We start from the raw sequence: 20000 nt of genomic DNA on the forward strand, positions 1-20000 counted from the left end.
GTCGGGCCACGAGTTTCAGCTGTTGGTTGTTTTTTGGCGTGAAACCACACAGACGGAGTGGGAGCGTTCTCAAAAAGTTCCACCTTAAGAGCCGTTTTCACAAAGTTGTGTTTTCAGTGGCTCCGAGCAGCGTCGTCGCGTCAACAGTTTATATATATATATATATATATATATATATATAATAATCTTTACAGCTTCTTGTCTGTAAAGCCGCTTTATTATTAAACAAAACCCGGTCCGCGCGTTCACCTGACCCGCCCCCTTCTCTACTCTCAGCCAATCACAGACCAGCTTGCTCTCGCGGTGCGTTCAGGTGACACAAATTAATAGGAACTAACAAACATGATCATAAAATCATATCAGTGCATCAAGAACACAACTGCAGAGATTTTTGCACAATTTCTGTAATTTTCCCGAGTTAAAAAATATATATAGCCAGGAAGCCCCGCCCCCTTTTTTAGCAGAATCGGGTTGTTTTTTTATGTTGAGACGGTGGGACGTGTCGTCTGCGACTTTTAAAAACAAGTAATCAGTAAAGGTTCAAGGTTCAAGGTGTTTTATTGTGATCTCAACAGTAAAAGCAGGTTTCACGGTGAATGAAATTCTTACTGTGCCGTCTACCCTGGAGCCGACATACATAAATAAGTAAGTATATACACAAGAAATTGAATAAAAATAGAATAAAATAAAATAAAATATGAAATGAAATAAAATAAAATAACAGAGCAGTGCAAAAATATTAGTAAGAAAGTGTAAATGTAAACATGTCAGAAGCTGTTCAGAAGTCTGATGGCAACGGGGAAGAAAGAGTAAAAGTAATGTAATCAGATTACTTTTTCAAGGTAACTGTGGCAACGATGTCTGGAAGTTTGGTCAAAGTTTCTCAAACTGCGGCCGCCTCCTGAGGCTCTTCCAGCCGACTGAAGTGGGGGGGGGGGGGGGGGCACATGAAGTAAAGTTTGAGTCTCCTGGATAATGATTCCAGTCAAGGTAAGGCGGGAGCAGCAGGGCGGCAATAAATCAAAGATTAAGACGGGAGGAAGAGAGGCAGTTGTGATGAAAGATGGGAGCAGCGGCGAGCGGCGAGGAAACGGTGGTGACAGAGACTGAATGAGGGGGAGGGAGTTTGTCCTGAGCTGTTCACCACACTCTGGGAAAACAATCAGGACTGTGTGGAAGTTTCCATAGAAACCCCTGGACACGGACTGATACTCACACAAAACCAAAAAAAAGCCTGAAATTAATCTATTTAATCCATCAAACAGCTTTTATTGGTTTTAATTGAATGCTGCTCATCATAGTTGCTTCATTGTGCATTTTAATCTCTAATTGAAGGGTTTATAAGCTCAAAATGTGAAGATGTTTGTTTCCGTCATTAAGCCTTTTACATACTGGACAGCCTGGGTTTATTTCCGCTTTTCATTGGATTTGACCATATTTAATTTGTGACATCGAGGCCAAAGCAGCAAGAAACTAGTTGGTCCCGACCTTCAGGGAAAATAAAGTCTGGAAGGAAGGAAGCACTTTGAGTGGAGACTCGTCCATTTGTGGGATGAGCGTCAGTGTGTGCAGATTGAACTGAGGACAAATTGAGCAGACGTCCTGTCCTCACTGCCAGACGGCCGGCGGCACCATGCAACCGCAAATACCACAACACAACAACAAATACCACAACACAACAACAAACAGCCACAACACAACAACAAATACCACAACACAACAACAAAAACCCAGAAGACAACAACATAAAGCCACAACACAACAGCATAAAGCCACAACATAACAACAAAAAGTCACAATACAACAATAAAAGCCACAATTAAAAGCCATAACACAACAACAAAATGCCACAACACAACAATAAAAGCCACAACACAACAACAAAAAGCCACAATACAACAATAAAAGCCACAATTAAAAGCCATAACACAACAACAAAATGCCACAACATAACAATAAAAGCCACAACATAACAATTAAAAGCCATAACACAACAACAAAAAGCCATAACACAACAACAACAAGCCATAACACAACAATAAAAGCCATAACACAACAATAAAAGCTATAACACAACAATTAAAAGCCATAACACAACAACAAAAAGCCATAACACAACAACAACAAGCCATAACACAACAATAAAAGCCATAACACAATAAAAGCCATAACACAACAATAAAAGCCATAACACAATAAAAGCCATAACACAACAATAAAAGCCATAACACAACAACAAAAAGCCACAACATAGCAATTAAAAGCCACAACACAACAACAAAAAGCCACAATACAACAATAAAAGCCACAATTAAAAGCCATAACACAACAACAAAATGCCACAACACAACAATAAAAGCCACAACATAACAATAAAAGCCACAACATAACAATTAAAAGCCATAACACAACAACAAAAAGCCATAACACAACAATAAAAGCCATAACACAACAACAAAAAGCCACAACATAGCAATTAAAAGCCACAACACAACAACAAAAAGCCACAACACAACCATTAAAAGCCACAACATAACAATAAAAGCCACAACACAACAACAAAAAGCCATAACACAACAACAAAAAGCCACAACATAGCAATTAAAAGCCACAACACAACAACAAAAAGCCACAACACAACCATTAAAAGCCACAACACAACAAAAAGCCACAACACAACAACAAACAGCCACAACACAACATTAGAAGCCAGTGTGAGGAGGACTCGTCCTCCACACCAAACACCCACCGTATTAAAGGGACGGCGTGGGATTCGTGGTAACAAGTCCCTCTTATATTGTTTGCTCAGTACACAGAAAGTGCAAATCAGATCATTAATTTAGCTCTAACGCATGAGCGCTAATTAAATATATCCACAAACTTCCCATCCACGATCTGAGCAGAAACAATTGAGCTATTTCAATTCGGTTTTTTGTGTGTTTTTTTTTACATATTCCTTGTTAGCAGCTTATAATATTCCGCTTCTGGCCACCGGCTGTAAATCCATCTATCAGCTGCAGCAGACTAACGACCATTTAGAGAGCCGCTCCCTGGAGGGATTGGTTTGGCCAGTTGCCAAGAGTTGACTTGGTGAACGTAATGAAGAAAGAGCTCCGTGTACACAAAGCCGCCGGCGCGTCCTATAAAGACGCGGCTCCGCACCCGTTAATGACGATGAGGTGGAGGAGGAGGTGGAGGTGGAGGGAGGAGGAGGAAGAGGTGGAGGGAGGAGGAGGAGGTGGAGGTGGAGGGAGGAGGAGGAGGTGGAGGGAGGAGGAGGCGGTGGAGGGAGGAGGAGGAAGAGGTGGAGGGAGGAGGGAGGAGGAGGAGGAGGTGGAGGGAGGAGGAGGAAGAGGTGGAGGGAGGAGGAGGAGGAGGAGGGAGGAGGAGGAGGAGGAGGGAGGAGGAGGAGGAGTGATTAGAAGGTCCTGAAGCGTCAGACTGGGTCGAGTCCTGAGATTGTGATTCCTGCTTTCAACTGGGTTCTTTGCTTCAACAACATGTGTGTGTGTGTGTGTGTGTGTGTGTGTGTGTGTGTGTGTGTGTGTGTGTGTGTGTGTGTGTGTGTGTGTGTGTGTGTGTGTGTGTGTGTGTGTGTGTGTGTGTGTGTGTGTGTGTGTGTGTGTGTGTGTGTGTGTGTGTGCGCGGTGCACAGCTTCACTGGACTTGACTCCGGCTATTCCGCTGAGCCGCCTTTTTCCCCCGTATAAATAAAAGAGTAGTGCTTTTAAAGGGGCGGGGGAGGAGGAGGTGGAGGGAGGAGGTGGAGGAGGAGGAGGGAGGAGGAGGAAGGAGGTGGAGGGAGGAGGAGGGAGGAGGAGGGAGGAGGTGGAGGAGGAGGGAGGAGGAGGAGGAGGAGGAGGGAGGAGGAGGAGGGAGGAGGAGGAGGAGGTGGTGGTGGAGGAGGAGGGAGGAGGAGGAGGGAGGAGGAGGAGGAGGTGGTGGTGGAGGAGGAGGGAGGAGGAGGAGGAGGAGGGAGGAGGAGGAGGAGGAGGAGGAGGAGGAGGAGGAGGAGGAGGAGGAGGAGGAGGGAGGAGGAGGAGGAGGAGGGAGGAGGAGGAGGAGGAGGAGGAGGGAGGAGGAGGAGGAGGAGGGAGGAGGAGGAGGAGGAGGGAGGAGGAGGAGGAGGTGGAGGAGGAGGGAGGAGGAGGAGGAGGAGGGTGGTGGTGGAGGAGGAGGGAGGAGGAGGAGGAGGAGGGAGGAGGAGGAGGAGGGGAGGAGGAGGAGGAGGTGGAGGAGTGCTCCCTGGACGATGGTGACAGTCGTGCAGCAGCTGCTTCCCCATATTGTTTGTTTCCTCTCGTGTTTATTATCTGTTTATAATATCACATTTTGTTTGCCTTCATTTCACACTGATGTCACATCGTTTAGTTACAGCAACAAAAAATAAAAAGTGTGAATCACAATTACTGTAAAGCTTTTCTCCTCCACGCTTCACAGAGCATTTTCCCCATCCTACATCCAACCATCCTACATCCTACCATCCTACATCCAACCATCCTACCATCCTACCATCCTACATCCAACCATCCTACATCCTACATCCAACCATCCTACATCCAACCATCCTACATCCAACCATCCAACCATCCTACATCCTACCATCATGCCATCCTACATCTAACCATCCTACCATCCTACATCCAACCATCCTACATCCTACCATCATGCCATCCTGCCATCCTACATTCTACCATCCTACATCCTACCATCCTACATTCTACCATCCTACATCCTAGCATCCTACCATCCTGCCATCCTACATTCTACCATCCTACATCCAACCATCCTACATCCAACCATCCTACCATCCTACATCCTACCATCCAACCATCCTGCCATCCTGCCATCCTACATTCTACCATCCTACCATCCTACATCCAACCATCCTACCATCCAACCATCCTGCCATCCTACATTCTACCATCCTACATCCTACCATCCTACATCCTACCATCCTACATCCTACCATCCTACATCCTGCCATCCTACATTCTACCATCCTACATCCTACCACCCTGCCATCCTACCATCCTACATCCTACCATCCTACATCCTACATCCTACCCAGGAGAGCCGTTATCTTTCATCCTCGAGGGGGAAAAAAGTTTCTGGATGTCGTTTATGACTGTCGAGGAAAAGTGGAGGAGTTTTTTTTTTTGCCGCTGTCACTGTACGAATAACAAGCGGGGAATTTATTGAGAGAAATCAAACATTCGTACAGTTTATCTGATATTTATGTCCATATGAATCACATTCAGCGTTCAAAATTAAACTCGTGACTGTAAATGAAAGTTGTATTTTTCTCACAAATATAAGTTCAGAAATGTGTGAGTACCTATACTAACGTTTAGCTACTCGCCGACACCGAGTACCAAGCACTGCTCACTTGTACAGCTGGAAGATGGTTTAATATGTATTCTTTATGGCGAATAATATGAAGGTGACAGTTAAAGGACTCTTTGTGAGGAAGTTCTGAGCTTCAGGTGAAAATAAACTAAAAATGGTCAAAGTCAAATAAACGAGGGATGATCGCTCCTCTGTCTATTCTTTTGTCGACTCGTCATGTCCTCACTTTAATGAGCTTATTTATCCTCACCTGCTAAATTAAACTGGGTATATATACGTCCTCCTCGTTGCCAATTAAAATCTATATTGCTGCAAATTGTTGTATTACCTGTATAGGCTTGTTTATCTACTCTTATATGTTGCTCATTATTTCCCTCTCAGCCTGAGCGTGTGCTTCCACACAAATGAGTTTTAAAGGGAATTTCAAGGTCAGGAAGGTTCCGTCTTGTTGTATTTCAGCCTGATGGAGCCAAGAACACAGATTCTCACGGTACTCGGCTGATGATCCATTGTACTCCGGTCATTTGGACTCATGACGGATGATTTGAAGAGGATTACAAAAGATAGATTTTAGATTCCGCTGGTTCTTCTTCCCCGTCAAGATCTTTCATAGACGCTGACGGTTCACCTCCAGATTGAACGGCTTCATTTACTTCTGATGGTTTTCGTCTCAAACGCCACGCCGACCTGTTTTCTCTTTAACGTTTTAAAACCAGGAAAGTATTTTTTTTTTTTAAATGCTCCTTTCCAAACGAGGCCATTCAGAGCAGTGAGGAACCTTCAAGCAGCTCCGTCAATACGTTGCTGTTGATGAATTACTCCTCAGAGTCGAAACAAAAAACTGGAAAATCAGGCTTTTTTTCCCAAGACATTGAGCACAGTGATTAAACAAAGACGCCATTAAAGGCGACAGTTTCACAAAATCTGTAAAAAGTCTCGACTTGTCTTGTGTGTAACAAAACGACTCGGAGAACAACTGAAAACCTTTTATTTGTGCTCTTCAGTGACCTTTATTTAGTACTTTTAGTCCCCTTTAAAGGCCCAGTGAAATGTAAAACACTACTTTATTTAAAGTCCCAGTGAAATGTAAAACTCTACTTTGTTTAAAGTCCCAGTGAAATGTAAAACACTACTTTATTTAAAGTTCCAGTGAAATGTGAAACACTACTTTATTTAAAGTCCCAGTGAAATGTGAAACACTACTTTATTTAAAGTTCCAGTGAAATGTGAAACACTACTTTATTTAAAGTTCCAGTGAAATGTGAAACACTACTTTGTTTAAAGTCCCAGTGAAATGTAAAACACTACTTTATTTAAAGTTCCAGTGAAATGTGAAACACTACTTTATTTAAAGTTCCAGTGAAATGTAAAACTCTACTTTATTTAAAGTTCCAGTGAAATGTGAAACACTACTTTATTTAAAGTTCCAGTGAAATGTAAAACTCTACTTTATTTAAAGTCCCAGTGAAATGTAAAACACTACTTTATTTAAAGTTCCAGTGAAATGTAAAACTCTACTTTATTTAAAGTCCCAGTGAAATGTAAAACACTACTTTGTTTAAAGTCCCAGTGAAATGTAAAACACTACTTTATTTAAAGTCCCGGTGAAATGTAAAACACTACTTTATTTAAAGTTCCAGTGAAATGTGAAACACTGCTTTATTTAAAGTCCCAGTGAAATGTAAAACTCTACTTTATTTAAAGTCCCAGTGAAATGTAAAACACTACTTTATTTAAAGTCCCAGTGAAATGTAAAACACTACTTTATTTAAAGTCCCAGTGAAATGTAAAACACTACTTTATTTAAAGTCCCAGTGAAATGTAAAACACTACTTTATTTAAAGTCCCAGTGAAATGTAAAACACTACTTTGTTTAAAGTCCCAGTGAAATGTAAAACACTACTTTGCAAAAAACGATAGTTGGGTTCTACTTGTAAGGTTCCTCCGACTCTGCCCCTCCACTGTTGTCGCATAACAAAGTTATTTGAATTTTGAATCTCCAGCCGAGGAAGTCGGGGGAATCCTTCTTCTTCGTGGGCGGAGCCTATGTGTGACATCACGAGTTGTGCAGATCTCGATCTGTTGTGTTTATATCGTCTTGTTTCCCTCTTAAATATACTCCAGATTGTTCCAAAGAACAAAGTGTGCGTTGGCTCAAAAAGTTTGAAAAACACTGCTTTATACGATAATGGCGCTCGAAATAATAATAAAAAAAAACAACACAGTGCCCACTAGTGGTCATACATGAGAACTACACCGTTTTCTGTGTTTCTGCCATCGGCATGTAAACTTTTCTGCTCTGAAAACGCGAAAGCTGATGTTTTCACTTGCCGTGTAAAAAAAAGGGCTTCAGATTGACGCCATGAGTGAAATCACACGTAAATCAACTCCGATCACGAGGAAAATGACTTCCTGGAGACGTTCTTGCCATCAAACGTATCGGAGCATTCGTTTATTCTTTTCTGTAATAGAAAGTGGAATGTTTTTCACGTTTCGGTGTTTTGAAGGAGTTCACTTTCATTCTCAGACCTTTTGATATATTTCATAAAACGAGAACATCCAGGCTTTTCTGAAAGCTTCAAAATAAAAGAGTCTTGACTCTTCCACGACTCCGCCGCCGGAACTGAGAGCAGAGTTCACATATTAGTGCTTTTCCTCTCCCCAATTTAAGACGGGGCTCATTACTGTGTGGAAATGAAAAGGGAAGGTTAATAAGGGTATAATCTGTGAATTCTGATTCCATCTGGGGCGCCAGAGGTCGAGTGGATGATTTGATGGAGGGGGGAGGGGGGGAGGGGGGGGGGGGGGGGGGGCATGCAAATCGGAAGCTCTGACCTCTGCAGTTCTTCCCACTCGACTCCAGTGGGGAAGTGATCAGCGGATCGTGCTCTTCAACACGCTTTTCAAAAGACCAACTGTCTGCTGATTTTTATTTTTATCCCCCGCCGTGGCTGATAGGCCCCGAAGGGGGATCTTGAAACAGTCTCCGTACGTACGTACGTCCGTACGTCCGTACATCCGTCCGTCTGTCCGTTCAAACGTTTCTACCTATATCTCGGCAACCCCTGGGCCCACAGTGACCAAACTTCACATGTGGATGCATCTCAGAGGGGGAAGGGATACTAATTTGCCTACCTAATTTGCATATTAAGTAGGTCACAGGGTCACGAAGTGCTTAAAAACACATTTTGGGCTCTGGAGGCCTAGGTTTTTGAGCTAGGGCTCTGATATTTTATACACACCTACTAGTACTCTGGGGACACCCTCCAGCGTACCAAGCACAGTACATGTATTATCATATGAATGTTTCTCCTTCTTTCTCAGCAACCCCTGGGCCCACAGTCACCAAACTTCACACATGGAGACTCCCTGTGGGGGGAAGGGGTACCTTGACCTAATTAGCATATTAAGTAGGTCACAGGGTCACGAAGTGCTTAAAAACACCTTTTGGGCTCTGGAGACGTATTTTGACATAGCTTATGAAGAAGACCTTTCAGATTCTACATAATGATCTACTAGGACCCATGGAACACCCTCTAGTGTACCAAGTGTGCTGCCTTAGAGCTGGCTTTGTGAGAAAATAGAAAGCCCTCCGGCGGGGGATTAGCCCAGCAACGGCCTTCTTGTTTTTTCTTTCTCAATAAAAGAAGAGTTAGGGAGGAACACATGCTGCCTTCAGAGGCTGCTTCAGTTGTTGACGGTGGCAGCCCCCCGTCCGGACCGCAGTCGCTCAAATTAGAGTCGGTGGCAAACAAATGTGTGAAACTGGAAGAAAAAAACAAACATTGGCAGGGTTTTGACTGGCAGCCGGCGAAGGCGTCTGAAGAATGTCACTTCCTCTCGTTCCTTCACACCTCAGTGGGACTCAGACGAGCGTCTGCAGCAACAAACAGCCGCCACACGTCGCCTTTCCTTCGCCCTGCACGTGAGGCGTCTGCCGACGTTTCCTCTAACTGGACCGAACACGCAGGTCGCACTGCAGCGGTGAGGTCACGGCATGGGAAAAGAAAGAAAAGCCTTCATAAAAGACATATTTATATTTTCCACCGATTTGTGTTAAAGGAGCATTTTCAGTATGACGCGACACATTTTTGGACATTTTATGAAGTAGAAATGTGAGAATGTGAGTATTAGTGGATGAAATCCTGGGGGGAGGGGCTCATGTCTGACTGTCATGTGATCAACACAACCTGGTCACATGACCTTTCTGAGGAGCCTCACCAGCCAGGAGCCTCACCAGGAGCCTCACCAGCCAGGAGCCTCACCAGGAGCCTCACCAGGAGCCTCACCAGCCAGGATCCTCACCAGCCAGGAGCCTCACCAACCAGGAAGCTCATCAACCAGGAGCCTCACCAGGAGCCTCATCAGGAGCCTCACCAACCAGGAAGCTCATCAACCAGGAGCCTCACCATGAGCCTCACCAGCCAGGAGCCTCACCAACCAGGAGCCTCACCAACCAGGAGCGTCACCAGCCAGGAGCCTCACCAGCCAGGAACCTCAACAGCCAGGAGCCTCACCAGGAGCCTCACCAGGAGCCTCACCAGGAGCCTCACCAGGAGCCTCACCAGCCAGGAGCCTCACCAACCAGGAGCCTCACCAGGAGCCTCACCAGCCAGGAACCTCAACAGCCAGGAGCCTCACCAGGAGCCTCACCAGGAGCCTCACACTGTGAGGTTGACGACGTTTGTCCCCCCCAACCCGTCACTCGTCTCCACCAACGATCAAAGTGTCGGTGGACGTTTCCTCCTTTTGTCCCCATTTCTGTCTAAAACTTCGCCAACTACTTGAAAGCCTGCAGGTCCCAGTGGAGAACGTAAGGCGCGCGGCGCCGCGGAACGGCGCGTCGGTCTGGTTTTCGCCGCTGCGCCTGTCAGCGGGACGCCGCCTGAGCTCCCGCCAGATGTTGAGTCTGAAGCTTCCTGCGAGTCTCGGGGTGTGAACAGCTGCTTCTTTAGCGGCCGACTCTTGGATCGAGTGTTTTGTTGGGGACGTCAGAGCACAGAGAGCGGCCGCTCAGTTGGATCCTTTCTCTGCAAGGCGCACGAGCCGCCGCGCCGTTTTGACCAGCGGCGGCGCCGGAGACGCCATCTTGGGTCACGAATGGCAAAATGAATAAAAGACAGACGGCTGCTGGCGTTTCCTGGAGATATGAAGGTCGGCTACGTCAACGTAGCATTGTGCTAGCACACACACACACACACACACACGCCCACACGGGGGAGGGGGAGCAGTAATCAGGGGAGGCCCACTGTAATCTGTCAAATGAACTAAGCTAGCACGCTTCAGTCAAACCTGCACTTCAGGGAACCAGAAATCTGTTCTTTCTTTTCTGTCCAATTGATTTGGTCACATCGAGATCTGCTGCGTTTCAGGAGACTGATTGTGTTTTATACAATCCAAAGTATTGTGTAACTGCCTCCGCCGCGCAAATTACCTCGGCGCTGAACGGGATGCGTCTGAATCGACGCCGCCGGCGGTTTGATCGTTAATCAATCGCGGGTCAAAGGCGCCGTGTATTAACTTTGTGTCGTCAAAGAGCTGATTGTGTCTTTATACACAGTGAGAGGAAACATGACAGACTTTACTTCTTGGTTTTTTAATCAGCGGAAATATATTGTTGTCAACGAGAGAAAATGAAACACATTATCTTGACAACATGCGACTGATCGTGTTTTATGACTCGTGACGGTAATTCAACCCTTCATCAGCCAGTCAAACCACTAACACATGCTAACTAGTACTTTTCTTCACTTGGCTGCAAACTAGGTCACCGAGTAAAATAAGTAGAACAAAGGTGATGATATATTACTAATGTGATGATATATCTGAATTGTATTCCGCTTCTGATTGGTTGGCCTTCTGGCCGGCCGGCCAATGAGCTCATTGGTCAGTCAGGGTTGGTTGGTTGATTAGTTGATTGTTTAATTGGTTGGTGTTTGGTAAGGTCAAGGGCTGGATGGTTTGCTGCTTGGTTGGTTGGTTGGTTGGTTGGTTGGTTGGTTGGATAGTTGGTTGGATGGTTGGTTGGTTGGTTGGTTGGATAGTTGGTTGGATGGTTGGTTGGATAGTTGGTTGGATGGTTGGTCGATTGTTTAACTGGTTGGTGTTTGGTAAGGTCAAGGGCTGGATGGTTTGCTGCTTGGTTGGTTGGTTGGTGGGTTGGTTAATTGGTTGGTTGGTTGGTTGGATGGTTGGTTGATTGGTTGGTTGGATGGTTGATTGGTTAATTGGTTAGATAGTTGGTTGGTTGGTTAGGTGGATGGCCGGTTGGTTAATTGGTTGGTTGTTTGGTATGTTGGTTGGTTGGTTGGTTGGTTAATTGGTTGGTTGGTTGGTTGGTTGGTTAGGTGGATGGCCGGTTGGTTAATTGGTTGGTTGTTTGGTATGTTGGTTGGTTGGTTGGTTGGTTGATTAATTGGTTTGTTTGGTTGGTTGGTTAATTGGTTGGTTGGTTGGTTGGTTGGTTAATTGGTTAGATAGTTGGTTGGTTGGTTGGTTAGGTGGATGGCCGGTTGGTTAATTGGTTGGTTGTTTGGTATGTAGGTTGGTTGGATAGTTGGATAGTTGGTCAACACAATAACTCAGAAACTCGACAAGTAAACTCCCAACGTGACGAGGACGGACGCTCTCAGGTCAGGTGACAAGAAAGACCTGCTCTCACTGCCTTCTCGTTTTAAACAATTCATCGTGAACACTTCCTGTTTCAACACATTTAATCACCACTGAGGTGCAATAATACTGTTATTTCCCACCAACAGACGTTTCAGAGCCGCGAATAGTGGAAAATATAAACGTGAATAATAACAGTGAAGTAAAAATTAATCTGGAGTGTTTTGGATGATGTGTTGGATTTCATGTTTTTATTCATTGAAAGTATAAATAAACAAACAGAAGGCATGAGAATCCTGAGCAGACATGTGAGGAGGTGATCCTGGATGTGTCCTATGAGACATGACGTGATCCTGGATGTGTCCTATGAGACATGACGTGATCCTGGATGTGTCCTATGAGACATGAACTGATCCTGGATGTGTCCTATGAGACATGACGTGATCCTGGATGTGTCCTATGAGACATGAACTGATCCTGGATGTGTCCTATGAGACATGAACTGATCCTGGATGTGTCCTATGAGACATGAACTGATCCTGGATGTGTCCTATGAGACATGAACTGATCCTGGATGTGTCCTATGAGACATGAACTGATCCTGGATGTGTCCTATGAGACATGAACTGATCCTGGATGTGTCCTATGAGACATGACGTGATCCTGGATGTGTCCTATGAGACATGACGTGATCCTGGATGTGTCCTATGAGACATGAACTGATCCTGGATGTGTCCTATGAGACATGACGTGATCCTGGATGTGTCCTATGAGACATGACGTGATCCTGGATGTGTCCTATGAGACATGAACTGATCCTGGATGTGTCCTATGAGACATGACGTGATCCTGGATGTGTCCTATGAGACATGACGTGATCCTGGATGTGTCCTATGAGACATGAACTGATCCTGGATGTGTCCTATGAGACATGAACTGATCCTGGATGTGTCCTATGAGACATGAACTGATCCTGGATGTGTCCTATGAGACATGAACTGATCCTGGATGTGTCCTATGAGACATGAACTGATCCTGGATGTGTCCTATGAGACATGACGTGATCCTGGATGTGTCCTATGAGACATGACGTGATCCTGGATGTGTCCTATGAGACATGAACTGATCCTGGATGTGTCCTATGAGACATGACGTGATCCTGGATGTGTCCTATGAGACATGACGTGATCCTGGATGTGTCCTATGAGACATGAACTGATCCTGGATGTGTCCTATGAGACATGAACTGATCCTGGATGTGTCCTATGAGACATGAACTGATCCTGGATGTGTCCTATGAGACATGAACTGATCCTGGATGTGTCCTATGAGACATGAACTGATCCTGGATGTGTCCTATGAGACATGACGTGATCCTGGATGTGTCCTATGAGACATGACGTGATCCTGGATGTGTCCTATGAGACATGAACTGATCCTGGATGTGTCCTATGAGACATGACCTGATCCTGGATGTGTCCTATGAGACATGAACTGATCCTGGATGTGTCCTATGAGACATGAACTGATCCTGGATGTGTCCTATGAGACATGAACTGATCCTGGATGTGTCCTATGAGACATGACGTGATCCTGGATGTGTCCTATGAGACATGAACTGATGTCTTAATGGGATTTTCTGAGGACTGAAACAACAAGTGTGTCAATGTGTGACTTCTGTACCTGCGAGTTTTCACACAATCCACAGCGGAAAAAGATCTGACCTTCACAAAACGACCGGCCAGAGAAAAAAGGGGGAAATTTGTTGTTGTGCTTGTTCATCGACAGTTTTTTTTCTTTTTTAATGTATTTGTTCTGAATTGCTCGTCCCGGTTTTCTCTTTTCAGTGTGCAATCAATGAAATGTTCCGATTCAGAGCTCTCTGAACTTCAGTCATTATTAAAAAGCCGAACCACCAACAGCGCCGCTCCTTTCTGCAGGATTTCAGGAGGAACGTGGCGGAAACATCGCGGGGAAAATCTTACCGACTCACAACGAAATGATATGAAACAGCTCCTGTCAGTCTGAGACGTGGATGAAACTAATGACATTTTCCATTCAGCCGAAGGTTCGGCAGGAAGCAGCTGACGGAGCTGAAACGGGTCACGTTGAGTCAGGCGGTGGAAGATAATCACTAAAATCCCACAAGTCAGATTGATATTTCGTAATGTGAGAGCGTCTTTTGCAAAGGAAGCGAACCTGGAAATATCTCTGCGTTTAGGCTGGAAGCCATTTATTCCAAAAAAACAGCCGCACGTGAGTGCGGCTGTTTTTTTGGAATAAATGGCTTCCAGCCTAAACGCAGAGATATTTCCAGGGACGCTGCTGCTCCAGTATTTTTAATAGTCGAACACGAATGACGTGGGCCTCCCCTCGGTCGCTTTTTAACTCTCGTCAAGTCGTCTGGATTTCACATTTGGCAAAGCGACGTTCTGATATCGCAGTGTTGTTCTACCTTTTTGAGCCGAGACACACCTTTTTGTTTGTAAAACTCTGGAGCCACACCTCCACCTGAAAATGTTAAAAAGTTAAACTCTGCAGCCTCTATTAACAATATAAAGTCTTTCTAATCAAAGACATCAAAGTCATTCTTATCAAAGACATCAAAGTAATTCTCATCAAAGTTTTATCAACAGGAATCCAGTAAATCCAGAAAGCAAGGACTTTTTTTAATAGTGACTCCCTCAGTGTGAAACCTGGACCTGATGGATGAAGAGCTGAGATCCTGGTTTTCAAAAACTTCTCCATCACTGTCACTGACACAGTACTTTGATCCAAGATGGTAGCAGGAGGTGGAGATGAACCACACTGACGTCTGTCACTTTACATTTCACCGGCAAAGTTCCGTGCTGCCCTCTAGTGGTGAAGAGTATTTATACATGATTACTCTGCAACACACTGAGGCTGTGAGAGTGAATGGTTTTTTTAGAAAAAATGTGAAATGTGATAATTTCCCACGACTCAGCTGACGAGATCTGGAGGAAACACCAGAGGTTGAGAAACACTGGACTACACCGACCCCAAGACGCTAGCAAAGTTTTCCATCTCACTTGAAAACAGCCGCGGAGTGCAGCTCCTCCACCTACAAACAGCTCCCGTGCGAAACTAGGAGTTCGGATTTTCTTTGCTCGCACCTGAACGCATCACTCGTAGCACGGCGCCATTATCACACAGGTTCACGCGGAACCTGCCATAACAAGATCAGCGCCGCCTCAGGGGACACGACTGTGAAGGAGTTAATTGGTGGATCGGACACAGTCTGGGAGCGTCAACTTCCTGCATCGTTAGCGCTTTCACGAAACGCCGTCAACGCACAAGCCACGCCCCTTTTCCCCATCGCCGTGCGGGAGGCAGTACGCTAGCAGCTCATTTAGTCAAGAGTAGTTTTGTTTGCAGGAGGAGAAACGTCAACATTGTTCTCTAATGAAGTCCAGGGACCGTCTGCAAATGACTCACCGCTGCAACGGTGAAACACGAAAACCACAAAAATACCAAATGACTTGCTGATATTCACCGCAGCGCCACTTGATCACACTGCAACACTGGTTCTGCCAGCGAGACGTGGTCTGTCGTATCTGTTGGGTAATTTGCAGACGGCCCCTGGACGGCAGTGTGGCTGAGGGGACGACGTCTTTCCCTTTAAGGCTGTAAATCGCTTCGCTAACTGTTTAATTGTTGTGATTCTCAATGGAGATCTGTGTGACTCTTTGGAGTTCCACCGTCCTTCTTGTGGCTCCTGGCCTCTGGCTTCTTCTGCGTTTTTGGTGTGTTTGGTGAGTCACGGCGCCCCCCGAAGGCCTGGCAGGTGTACTACAGGCCCTGCAGCCTCGTGTTGAATTAGGAGGTAAAAACGCAAAGCAGACAAGTTGACAAAACAAACCGTGACGAAGGAAAACAATCAGAAACACATCAAGACATAATCTGAATTTGATTTGATGGTTTTCTTCATCTGTTTGTCTGAAACTCGTCGCTGAGCGCAGATCTTCTCAAAACTTCACTTTAATTTCGTAAGACGTATTTGCTTTTTTGCATTTATAGACTTTAAAACTGAACAATTCAACTTATTCGACACAATTGAGGGATGAAGATTTGCACGTTCTGTGTGTTTTTTTTCCCTTACAAGGTCACCGAGATTCAAAAATGAAATGACTTGATAAGCTTGGCGTTGCAGCGATTGATTTCTCCGGCGGCGTTCGGGGGAACTTCCTGCGGCTTCTCGCCCTCTAATGAGCGCCGGCGTCGGGCTTACGTCGAGTGTTTCATTTAAATGCTGATTGCTTGAGTTGCTTCGCCGAGGAGCAAATTTATGAGATCCTTGTATCTGATGATGAACCGTATCGGTTCCTCTGATTAACTCGCCGTCGCCTCTCAGGAGGAACTCATTAGACAAAAAGTTCCCTCGCCTCATCGACTGCGGCAAACTGCGCTAATCTGACGCGGGAGAATGTCGGTGTTTCCAGAAGAGCTTCCAGAATCTTCCCAGTCAACAAGGGAAGTTCCTCCTGTGAGCCGCCCGACGCTCAGATAATAGAAGAGTCGTCGGCGTAGAAGTGCTCCCACGTCCTGACGACGGAGGGCCTCGATCTGACACGCGTCAACCTCCGCTCCTCGTCATTATTTCCTCTTTGGCTGCGCTCCACCTTTCATCTCCTCGACTCCTTTGATGCCAGGCTTTGATGGCGGGTTGTAAATACGGCGGCGCGGCGGTTCGGCGTCGGGATTAGCTGCCGACGCCCGGGTGACGGATCCGTTAGCGGCGGCTTCTCTTTCAGCCCGAGACGTCGGGGTGCGCCGCTCCTCTCGGGGAAGTAATCCTTTGTCACCGCCAGGAAGACGAGCTCTCATCCGGCCCGTTCGCTACAAACAGCAGCTTATCGCTTCATTATGCCGGAGCTTCAGGTGGATTGTCGCAGGAACAGATGCTAATTGGTACCGGAGTGGCGAATGACGAGTAATACCTGCAGTCTGTTTAATCAAGGCTTTACTTCTCTGCACCAGTGAGGTGTTTATTAATTATCCGCTGGTGAACGTCTTCATGACACTTAAATGACGTTTGAATGACTGAATTTAGGATTAATTTTTTTTTAAATTTTGAACATGTATATAATAAATCATGTAACTATTTGTACATATAATAGAAAGAAAAACTTATATAAAAAAATAAACATAGAGACAATACATAACAAAACACTGATCATTGTTCAAAAAATGAATGGGAAGAAGTAAAAAAATAAAAAATTGCCACCACTTATTACATATTCTTTAGTTTGTACACAGATATCCTTATGATTACATAATACAGCTATTAAATATAATTACAAAAACAAAAATATACTACATACATATCATATATATATGCATATATGTGTGTGTGTGTGTATATATGTGTGTGTGTATGTATATATGTGTGTGGTGTATATATAGGTATAAGTATATATGTGTGTGTATATATATATATATATATATATGTGTGTGTGTATGTGTGTGTCTATATATACATACATACATATATATGTATATTACATATGTATAGTATATACACACACACACACACACACCACACACATATATACATACATATAATCTATATATAAATAATTCTTTTCCAACACGACTGTCTCGCGTCTCGACAGATATGTTTATGTTTTCCTCTCCGTCTTTCCACAGACGACAGCTGCAGACTGAGCGACTACCGTCGACTGAAAACCAAGATCCTGGATCTGCATGAGCAGCGCTTCCTAGGCTCCGCCCCCCGCCGGACAACATGGCCGCCAAGAAGCAGCTGGTCGACATGATGTTCAAGCGCTTCGATGCAGACGACCGACGGTCAGGTCGGCGCCAGCGAGCTCTCACAGGTCAGACTGCTGGTTTCATAACCAGGCCATGAAATATTCAATGTTTTAAAAGAAAACTGTGTGTTTTATTCAAAGTGTGAGTATTTCTTCTGGAGCAAAGACTTAAAACGGACTGTTTGTCAACAAATAGCTGCGAAAAGTACTTTTTTTTTTTAAAGACGTCACAGGCTGTCATTTACAACATTTTCAAGTGAAAACACGTTGTAAAAACACAAGTTTCAGTGTCCAATCCAATCCACTTTATTTTAACAAAGCGTTTCCAAAGTGCTTCACATGAAACTGCACTTAAAAACTAAACTAAACAGTCCGACACTAAATAAGTATAAGACCATAAAATAAAAAATAAAAACAGATTAAAAAATACAAATAAGAATAAAACAATTTAAAAGAATAAATAGAAATATAAAAAGCAATAAAATAAATAAGAACAATAAAATAAATAAAAGACACAGGGGACCACACGGTGTGTGTTTAAATGGAAACGGTAGAACCGCTGAAAAACGATGCAGTTGTCATGCTGGGCCACTAGTGGGTGCTGTTTGTTTTGGTACTGAAAGCAACACACACACACACACACACACACACACACACGTACACACACACACACACACACACTTAAGTTATAGGAACTTGATTTATATATAGAATTTCCCCAACTATTTGCTTTTTCCACTGCTTTTTTTCATGGTCGTGTACGACGGCGCGTTTTTAGAAAGTGTTGTTTTGGCCCGTTGCCACGGCGACCGAGTCGGAGCGTCTTCACCCGAAGCCGTTGACTCCAAATGAAGAAAAAGCTCGCGTTGGAGTTCGGGTGTTTAAAAGAAGGAGCTCCCGGCCGTTCGGCGGCGCTCAGCCTTCCCTGCGTGGCGCCGGACTTTTTAAAAAAAAAAACCAAAAAAACCCGACGCGGGTCAAAAGGAAACTCCCGGGAGGCTGCAGCCTTTGACCGGCGGCGCCAAAGGAAACGTGGGAACAAAGAGGTTCTTTCTCTTTGCGAGGAAGGAAAAGGAGTCTGAGCGTCACAAAGCGTCTCACGGAACCCGAGGTGGGATTTAATAGCGAAGCCATTTGAATAATTGAGAGGGTAAAGCAACCCGCCGTGATTCTCACAGGCGTGGAATCGCTTTCTGTTCTGATCCCACCTGTGCCGGGGTCACCTTGGTCGTTGCCCCCCCCCCCCCCCCCCCCTCAGCGGACCACAACTCCTTTCATTCATTTGAATATATTTCAGGGTTTTAACTTGAAGGAATCAAAGTATCACGTCAAAAAAAAAGAAAGAAAAAAGTGAGATTTTTGCCGTGGTTTTCACACAATTTGCATATTTTTACATGTTTTTCCATTAAGCGGGGAGAAATCAAGGCTCAGTAAGTGAAAGTCACAGTCAACAAAGTGTTGTGTTGTGTTTTCCCTACGATGATGCCGTCAGCCGGCCTGAAGTGTGGATTTGAAAACTTCCTTTCAAGCTCCTCAGTGTTTCTCTGGAAGGGTTTTTCTTCTATCCGTCCGGCCATCGACGTGTTTTCACACTTTAGAAACCAAAAACTCCACGTGAGGGAAACGGTCGTCTCGTTTACCTCGATTGCAGCCGGGAAACAATAAGAACAGTTATTTTCTGCACAGATTCATGTATTCTAAAGCCTGAATAGCAACGGGATCGTAGTTCTGAGAGCAAAGTAACTTCTGATTAATCACTTAATAAAAACATAAAGATTTTCTGGGGGGACGGCGTCACAGCATCACGAGGTTTATATTGACACGTCGTGTTTCTCACCAGTCTCGCTTAAAGTTTGTCTGAAATTCTAAATGTCACAAACATGACATAAAACTTGTGTGTGTATGTAGTTTCCTTTTTCCTGCCGGTTCGGAGATTAGCCGGCTCGCAGGATTGTGCACAAGAAGCGGCGCCTGTTTCTGCCCTTTCAGTTTTTATGTGCCCTTTTGAAATGGCAAATCAGAGCCTCTTTCCCTGCTTTCATTGTTCAACACTGTCATTGGAAGGAATATGAGCTCAGTGGCGGAAAAATGGAGATCGAATCCCGCCTGCCCCGTCACACATCAAACACCAGGTCGGCCCAATGATATCTGAATTATTTGATTGGTTTTTTTAATTTAACTCTTTTTCAACCCAACATTATTATTATTATTATCACTATTATTATTATTATTATTATTATTATTATTATTATT

The 20000-nt window shown here is 44.7% G+C and overlaps 1 protein-coding gene across 1 annotated transcript in view; it reads left to right on the top strand.

Moving 5' to 3' along the window:
* The window catches only part of fstl5 (follistatin-like 5), a gene marked incomplete at both ends in the record, with an annotated part of 142166 nt that overhangs the window by 23290 nt on the left and 98876 nt on the right, over window positions 1-20000 (top strand). The window contains 3 exon segments of the mRNA XM_080502377.1: window positions 17626-17714; window positions 17717-17776; window positions 17778-17813. Of these exon segments, the coding sequence (XP_080358503.1) occupies window positions 17626-17714; window positions 17717-17776; window positions 17778-17813 (185 nt within the window).

This window comes from Blennius ocellaris, assembly GCF_963422515.1.
Source record: "Blennius ocellaris genome assembly, chromosome: 9".
Taxonomy (NCBI): domain Eukaryota; kingdom Metazoa; phylum Chordata; class Actinopteri; order Blenniiformes; family Blenniidae; genus Blennius; species Blennius ocellaris.